This window comes from Cyprinodon tularosa, unplaced genomic scaffold (assembly GCF_016077235.1).
Source record: "Cyprinodon tularosa strain WSP-4 unplaced genomic scaffold, ASM1607723v1 ctg112, whole genome shotgun sequence".
NCBI classification, from domain to species: domain Eukaryota; kingdom Metazoa; phylum Chordata; class Actinopteri; order Cyprinodontiformes; family Cyprinodontidae; genus Cyprinodon; species Cyprinodon tularosa.
Genome location: NW_024037916.1, coordinates 13,626 through 22,386, shown reverse-complemented (window position 1 = coordinate 22,386; position 8,761 = coordinate 13,626). Strand labels below are relative to the sequence as shown.

The following is an 8,761-nucleotide window of genomic DNA, read 5'->3' as shown; positions in this document are numbered from 1 at the left end:
GCTTCATTTGGTCAACTTATAATTCATTCTAATTATTAAAATCAACAAAAAAAGCAGGCATATCACAAAAAGCAGAAATAGGCATATTTAAATATGTAATGGTGAACAAAACATATATAATTCAACACTTTAATGGCCATTCGTCCTCTAAGAAAACGTTGTAGCCACACCCAAAACTACCCAAAAATATAGACTTTGATTTTTCTGTATTTTGAGCTGAAATAATTTAACTCGTTTACTTGATAACATGTGTTTACCCTGTTTACCCCTTAAAATCTGTAACAATTAGGTAATTTGATTATATGAAAGTTTGTTCATAAACTTTGCTTTTATTGAAATAATTATTTGATTACTGTATTCTGAAATATAAAAATATATTTTAAAACTTTGGAAGGCCATTGAATGGCCAGCAAAATGAATGGAAGACCTGGAATCTCCCAGTGGAGGTGGGCTGCAGAGGCTTTGCTGGATGGTCGCTTTGGAGAGCCCTTGGACTGCAGGGAATTGAAGGGCTGGCGAGGAAGTAGGCAACGCCACCAGGCGGGCGATGGAGGCATCTCGCTGGATTTGGATGCAGCCCGAGGTGCACTGGCAGAACTGAAGCACTAAGTAATGAAGAACTGAAGACAGAGTTGGATGGCATTCAGTGGGGGTGGGTCCAGGACGCTGGATCTGGCGTTGAGCCCCTCCGAGGTGTCATGGGCTTAAATCAACGAAACACGAGTAAAGGGGGGTGCCCATTTGACAACCTGCTGAAGCTACCCAACTCCTATTCCAGTCACAGAGACCTACCTACCTACCTACCTACCTGCCGACCGACCGACCGACCGACCGACCGTTTGTATCTAAAGGAATTGGTTCTAATGTTTTAACAACCTTCACACAATGGTACTGTAATGCCAGGGTAAAGGTTAGTCACTTTGGAAATGAAAACTGACAAAGCTATTATTAACAATAGCAACCAGATAATTTGATCCTATGATGCTGGTTGGAATTTGTAGCTGAAAAGTTGTGAACCTTAGAATAAACATTATTTATCCTGCAGGTACTTGGTGGTATGCAAACTGGAAATATTTCTAGTATGATTTAAGATTTTACCTCGCTTTTATAACTCACTTTCAATGCATTGCCTTTACTTTCAGGGTCACATTATGTCTATAAAGCCAAAGACAAGTTATTTTATTCACTGTTTATTCTGAGCAATGTTAGTCCTATCTTTGTAGAAATCTGTGTACTGGTCAATGTCAGTTTTTATTAGGGGTATGGTTCATGTTTTATCAAGCAAACAGACAGACCCCAGACGTCTTCAAGTGCCTATAGGACAGGCTTTGATTAAGAAAAGACCTGAGATTGATTTTGGCAGGGCCACAGAGTGTCCTTTGGGTATTTTGACATTGAAAAGATCTGCAAGGGTCCCGACACCTTTGATTCCTTTAGATCGAGCATTGGCTCGGAATCCAGCTGCAATCAGAGCTACTTTAAGAAAGTTACTGATTGTTCGAGGGATAGAGTAAGGGGAAAATGGGAAAAGCAAAGAATTTTTTAGGCACAGGAATGAAACAAAATTTGATGGATCATTAGCTGTTGAAGAGTTTATTAAAGTAATATGAGTAATATACAATTGTGAAAGCAATTTTTTGTCAAGGATAAATCATCAACAGTTCCATAAAAACAAGCACTGTCTATATACATATGCATCTATATGAATAGATATATTATTGCCCTATCTTAACTGTTTTACATTCTTTTTATAGTCCAGCTTTGCTAAGCATTATTCTTTTTTGTCTGATACCGATGTCTTTGGCCCTAAGCCTTAACAGCTCTTACAGTTTTGTATCCATTATTGGCTCTTATGCCACCTTAAATTGGCCTGTGTAACAACAGGAGGTCTTCTTAGGCCCAGGCCATACTGTACAATTCCTGATAATTTGGTTAAACCTCTTTTTTTCCCTGTTAAAAAGAATCTCCATCTACAGTACATGTTATGCAGCATTTTTACAACAGTAACAGTAGTGCAGCATGCATTAGCAGCTTGCATATACACTGATTAAAAGTTCAGAACTGTTCATTAATATGATTTTGTCTTCGGTTAATTTAATCAGTTGAGGTTTGAAGTTTAATGATTATGGATTCAGTACAAAGGCAGGTGTTGAATGACCAATGAATACAGCACCACTTTGTTGTGGTTTCCAGTAGTGTTGTGTTGATGACATTTTTTGGCTCTCGATACCGATACCCGATACCTGGCTGCGCAGTATTGCTCGATACTGATACCATACCGATACCATCTGTTTGAAATTGATGTGTGTATACATGAAGAACTTCATACTACATGGATGTAAAATAATTGACATCATGGCTTTGTCAAGCTGCTGCCTACCTTTGTGAAGAAGGAAAAAGACTAATACAAAGTGAATCCAGTAGAACTTTTATTGCCTACATGGGATGGGTGAAAATAGTTGAATAAACTTTTAGCTCTCAAAATGGCATCAGTGCCCTATTTGTCGGTACTCACTGATACTGATACCACCATTTTAGGGCTGGATCGGGGCCCCGCCTGATACTGGTATCGGTGCAACACTAGTTTCCAGTGTACAAAGCCAAAGTGTGGGCAAACGTGGCCTCTGTCTCATTGTTTTTAATCATCTTGCTTAAGTGCAGTTATACATTGCATCCTGTTTCTATTTGACTACAACATTTTAGAAAAGAAGGGTGGCTCTTATCTTTAATTATTTAAAATGTTTCTTTGGTTGTGTTTTTTTTTTTCTGTAAGCTTTATTTTTATGAATGTCAGAGCAGACCTTAGTAACAATTCGGAGCATTTGACCTAAGGATCTGTGGAAGCACGCCAACTCCCAGAAGCTTTAGGCATCAAGAGTCTAATGATCCAATAAGAGCACCCTTTCTAAAAATAAAAGCACTCAATTAGGTATCTCAAGTCGTTCTGACATAAGTGTCTGCTAAATACCATTTAGCATATTGTATTACTCCCATTAATGGAATATGGACCTCAGAACTCTTACTGCCTTTTCACTGCATCCATTTCCAGCCGGCTATCTGTCGATTGACTGCCATTTAGTGTCAACGAGAACATAATTTGTTATCTGAATGATGTTTGAACACTCAGCAGCTCATTCCAATAGTCAGGGGTTACATGGCTTTAAAATGGATACCTCCTTCTCTCCTGCAGCTCTCTCAAAGTGTATCCATCTTGTTCTCATTTACTGCAGCTTAAAATACAATTTTCTCACTTAAAGTGAAGTTTTGGGGATAGATTTGTTTAATTAACTTCAATCTTTGGGAAATGTAAATTTTGCAATGAGCCTGGGCTGTGCCCACTTATTACCCAGGTTGGAGAACAATTTGAGCTTTTGAAAGTCTTGACAGGTTAAGAATGTTTTTTTAAATATTTTTAGATGGCTTAGTTCACCTCAAAGTATGTATGTCTTTCTTCTCGGCCTCTTATTTATACCGTTTTTTTCTTTGGCTTCCTCTGTGATGCACAGACAGTATCAGGTTTGACGCTCTTGGGCAGCATCAAGAGGCTTTATAAAGCTGCAAATGACAGTGTTTTCTGCCTACTCATATAGTAAATAGTTCTTATATAAACATAACTGTTTGTGCTGAACACGCCATTTTCTTCCAATGTGATGAAGGCTACTGAATCTGATCTTTTCAAATGGGACCTGTGTCTGAATGGCCAGATCGCATTAATTCGAACTGAACATCATTATACTCAACAAAGGTCACTATAGACTCTGTGCACGTTAGCAAATGCTACTTCCGGTTATGAAAGCTAAGTTGATGAGACAACTTCCGACTGCTTGACGCGCTGCCAGAGCAGACGGCTGAAAAATGGATGGTGCAAGCAGTGAGCTGAATTTCTCCCGATGTTTAGGTCATCTGCCAAACATGTCTATCGATGATGTTCACAGACTCGTGGACATGTTTTCTCCTGCTCCCCAGAGCAAGCGCGAGAAAGGATTTAAATTCTACATTTCACAATACCTCTACAACTTAGAAGGTAAGGCGCAACAAAACATGCTAATGCTACATTTGTGTTAACTGTACTGTCTATTGTCAATTAACATATTGAAACTAATATTGACTAACTATTAAACATATGGTTTGTGTTCATAAATTGTGTACGTAAATTCTACCGCTGGTAGCTACGATAACGCTAATGCATTTTCATTGAAGATGGTGTTAGCCTAGCCTGGTACAATTGAGATGGATGAAAGCAGAGCCAGGCTACTGTCAGCCTCCAAACACCGCAAACTATGACAAACTTGGCTTGTTTCATATATCAACAATGCCTTTTACCAGCTATTAGCAATACAGAAAAGGAAAAGATTTGGCATATAGAAAATAAGCTATATCTCAATTTAATCTATAGACCTCTTCGGAGTTCTTTAGGTTGAGACAGTTTAACTCCTAATAGTGCATTGTTGATGTTGTATTAATATCATTTGTAGTCTTAACACTTCACTAACATTTTTATCCTTTGTTTCTGCAGTGTCTGACAAAGATCAGGGTTCAGGAGAGGTGGTGGTCAGGGCAGAGTGCTTCAGGTCGATGAGGAAGTCAGAGAAAGCTCACAAACTCAGAGTATGATCATAGGAAGTAGCAGTCTAGCAGAGTTGAATGGTTTTCAGTGCATGTAATCTGTGATGACAACCTAAATTATGGAATATTTTTTAATCATAATGCCAGGCAAATACTATTCAATAGGGTAAAATTTTCAGGCATTTCAACGTCATATACAGGTGATTATATTAGGGGGAAAAAGCTAAAATATGTTTAAACAAATAATCAGGTTTAAGGTTTTTCAGGCTTTCTTTATTGATGGTTGTCACCATCTATAAAAATAGCCTCTGTTCCATATTGAATGATGTGAGTAAAAAAATAACTAAATAACATTGTACTTTTCAGGTGGTTCTGAAAGACTCAACGTCTGTGGAACTACTACACTTCAGCTGCTCCTGTAAGGCTGGAAAAGCCTTATGCAACCACTGTGTTGCTTTGCTTTTTCAGTGTGCCCATTACTCCCAGCTGAAGCTCCAAGTGGTGCCCCCGATGATGAGCTGCACCGAGGGAGAACAACAATGGCATAAGCCCAGAGTACTGGTAGGTTATGTCATGATACATTAATACAATAAATAAAATAAATGATTTGATTTAAATGTGTTTGTATATAACAGGGAATAAAGCCTGGGCCAGTTGATAAGATGACTGTGTTATCTGCCAAACCAAAGAGGAGAAAGACCACTGAGGGAGTCCGGTAAGTCCCTGTAATTTTGTAAGAGTCTAATGTTATGGAAGTGGCATACGGTACATTTTAAATAAAAGCTTTATGAATTCTATAGCATTTGAATTAAGTCAGAAGCTTACAATTTTCACAGAATTGTATTTGTGTAGCGTACAAATGAGCTGCTGTCATTAAAATGTACAATTTTATTAATGTTTTCATTTTTTAAGGCATCACTGTACTGAACAAGTGCAATTATGGTTTGTAGTTTAATAGAAATTAGGCCTACTAATTAATATGCAGCAAATATGTATATTTGTGAATATGCATAAAACAGGTGTTTATCGTGTTTATCTTATGTGTATCCAATTTTTTTTTTTGAGCAAACTCTATTTCTGAAATGTGTATTTCAACGCTAAAATTTCCTCACTGCAGGACAAGTATTGTAAAGGATCTCTTTTTTATCTATTATATTTCAGTACTTTCATTATCTCCTGTTTAATAATTTGTTCTTCTCTTCCAGGAGCACACTTTACAAAGGTGTTCATGGGGACCTACCTGATCTCTCTGTTCTCCGTCTAAGTGAAGCCTACAAGGATTTCTCTCCGACCGACATTACATTAATAAACATTTCAATTGCAATATGTGCATGTTATCACACAATAATATAAAATAACACAATTAAAAACTCGAATGAACAATCCTTGTTTGCTGTGAATACTTTTAATGTGAATACTTTTACATAAAAAAAAAAACTTCTCTCAAAAATTAATTCCCTGGGATAAGTAAAAAATGTGAACTGTAGTTGGTAAAGTAATGATATGAACAGTTTCTACAAATCTATAAAATAAGAACTACAGCAGCTACTCAGCGTGTGCCCACTTTTTAACCAGGGGTCCATACTGGTAGTTTGTGAGGAGACAAGCAACTGTAAAAATTTGACTAATGCTCCCAGAAATGGAGAGTGGGATAACTGTGTCAAAAAGTTTGTTTTCTTTGACTCTCCTAATGAGCCTCTCGACATGGACTCTGAGGCGAGCTATGGACTGAGTCCTGAGAACGTCCACCTCAGGCATCTGCTCCTCCTTGGACAGAAAGGCGGGACGGTGAACTTTCCCAGACACCAGCTCATCGATCAGAAACCCTTTGTCCACCATTGCTTCCATTTCAGGTGTTAGAAGGGAGGTGATGCCACACTGACGGAAGATCTCTTTGTCACTGATGGAACCCTCAAACAGCGCAGACACAAAAGTCAGTGCTCCATGGGGGGACATGCCTATCAGGGCTTTGAAGGTGCAGTGCGACTTGTAGGTCGAGAAAACCTCACTCTGTAGTAGAAGTGAGGAAGGAGTTTGGCATCTCATTTCTGTGCAGTCCAAAATTACATGAGTGTTTTCATAAGTCCCATTGAAGTCTACAGGCCGATTTGCTTTGACTGCATCAGTTGTCATCCAAATTGAAACAGACCCGAGCAGAGTGTAAAGAAAGTTGGCCCACGTTACAATGATCCTGCTCACTGTGGCTCTGTGGATGTTGAACTTGTGGCCGAGCTCTCTTTGAGTGCAGCCAGTGGAAAGATAATTTAGAAAGAGGAATAACTCATCAATTGGCAACAATTTCTGCAAAGAAGACATAATACAATAATTAACCTTTTTATTATAATAATAATATTAAAAACACTACACATTTACTTTGAATAAAAGCAAATAATTGTAACGGCTAAAATTAAATATTTACACATCTACTCTACAAAGTTAAATGACTCATTTCATAAAACAAACCATAACTTACAGTTGGTCTGGTCACAGGGCTTTCAGTGGATGTGCTGCTGGAAAGATTTCTCTGAGCACTGTTCACCCTCACCATCCTGGTGGTTGCCTCTTGAATAAGATACCAGAATGCCATCAAATGCTCATATGATGGAAATCTGCATTAAAAGAGGAATGTTATTACATATTGTTCAGCACAGTGTAATTCAGTATTTTCCCTTAACAGAATGGATAATAGTGATTGACATTTTCAATAGATTATATGATGTGCACACAGCAACACATTGTCTGCAACTCTTAACTCTGCCAATTGTTATATTATTGTTTTTTTTCAGTTAAACAAAAGAAAAGACAGCTATTACTGCATATACCAAAACCAGAGTAAATACATTAATCAAAAACAGTACAATATACCGTGTAAATGGCCATTCTTACCTGGTATAGAAACGAATATCCTCTTTGGATGAGGCGAACCGCTGCAGCCCAAATCTGAGGGTCAGATGCTGAGACTCAAGCTGCTGTCTGAGCTCCTCGATCTCTTTACACATGTCAGTGTATTTACTGCGGTCCACGGTGATGAAAGGACTCTCCGCGTAGTCGTGGTCCTCAATCATGGGGACAGGCGGAGTTTGAGCAGGCTCACAGTCCATCTCCATGCCTGTGTTGCTGCCAGACGCAGCAGAGTTGTCATCCGCGGCGCCATCTTCTCCTCCTGTTGCGGCTGCCCGAGGACAGTGTTCCCACACTCCTGGCCTCGATGGCTTGGTCCACCGAAAAATAGATGGAACCGTTCCGGGTTTAAGTTTTCGCCTCCCTTTGGCCGATAAAACAATTTCCCCAGTCTTAAAATGCCTGCTGCAAACTGAAGAGTTAGCCATCACGGTGAAGTCTTTCCTTCTTATTTTTGCTAGCCATTGAGCGCGCAAACTCGGGTCTTTGGGGAATCTGTGGAAGCTCAGCACTTTGTTGAACCTACCCCCGGCGGTACACAGCGGCACAGAACAGTAAAAGTTGTTCCCACCTTCAGCTTTTTGACAGGTTACGATCCTTTTTGCTTTGGACATCATTTTCTCAGTGCGGGGGGATAGCGCAGACTAGCGACAGGAAGTAAACACTTCAACTTCCGGTAATAAATCCGGAAGTTAGCATTTTCTCGTGCACGGAGTGAATTTTGCATCCTGCTATGCAGAAGTGGTATAAATGGTAGACAAACCATGAACCATCTTGAAAAGACTGAGTTTTTAAGGTTGGGAAAGATCGCTACAGTAGATGAGCTCCAGCATTACCATTCATGTTTATGCTGATGAAGGTTCCCAGTCATCCAGGTCATAGTCATTCTGTAAAAATTCAAAAAAAATATCCATTGGACTTGGTTTCCAAGATTTGAAGACATTTCGCCACCTCTCCAGGAAGCTTTCTCAATTCAAAATGACAGATTAATTTTTGAATTGAGAAAGCTTCCTGGAGAGGTGGCGAAACGTCTTCAAATCTTGGAAACCAAGTCCAATGGATATTTTTTTGAATTTTTACGGAATGAGCATTCATGTTTACTTCCGTAAACACAGATCATGCTTGTTGGGACGCCATTGCGTCCTCTACTAAGCATGCAGGACTCTTAAACTGAGTGCTGTTTACACAAGAGATCACATACAAGTCACATATATTTGAAAATGTGAACGGCAATGCAAAAAAAAAAAAAAAAAAAATCATCCAAAAAAAACGGGATTAAGTATGAACGTAGTTC

The 8,761-nt window shown here is 38.9% G+C and overlaps 1 protein-coding gene across 1 annotated transcript; it reads right to left on the bottom strand.

Annotated features, from left to right (window-relative positions):
* Nucleotides 1–6,039: 6,039 nt before the first annotated feature.
* LOC119792809 lies at nucleotides 6,040–7,895 on the bottom strand. The gene is made up of 3 exons (XM_038299616.1): nucleotides 7,453–7,895; nucleotides 7,040–7,175; nucleotides 6,040–6,867 (listed from the first exon to the last, which is right to left on the bottom strand). Exons 1-3 carry the CDS (start codon nucleotides 7,893–7,895, stop codon nucleotides 6,112–6,114), a joined length of 1,335 nt encoding a protein of 444 aa, XP_038155544.1. The 3' UTR covers nucleotides 6,040–6,111.
* Nucleotides 7,896–8,761: the final 866 nt, after the last annotated feature.

What these genes read in the sequence shown, in the direction of transcription:
- LOC119792809 (XM_038299616.1), bottom strand. Translation starts at nt 7,895, where the DNA reads ATGGCTAACTCTTCAGTTTGCAGCAGGCATTTTAAGACTGGGGAAATT. An exon ending in GATATTCGTTTCTATACCAG is followed by an intron (nt 7,176 to 7,452) that starts GTAAGAATGGCC and finishes CTTTTAATGCAG; the next exon opens with ATTTCCATCATATGAGCATT. An exon ending in GCCCTGTGACCAGACCAACT is followed by an intron (nt 6,868 to 7,039) that starts GTAAGTTATGGT and finishes TCTTCTTTGCAG; the next exon opens with AAATTGTTGCCAATTGATGA.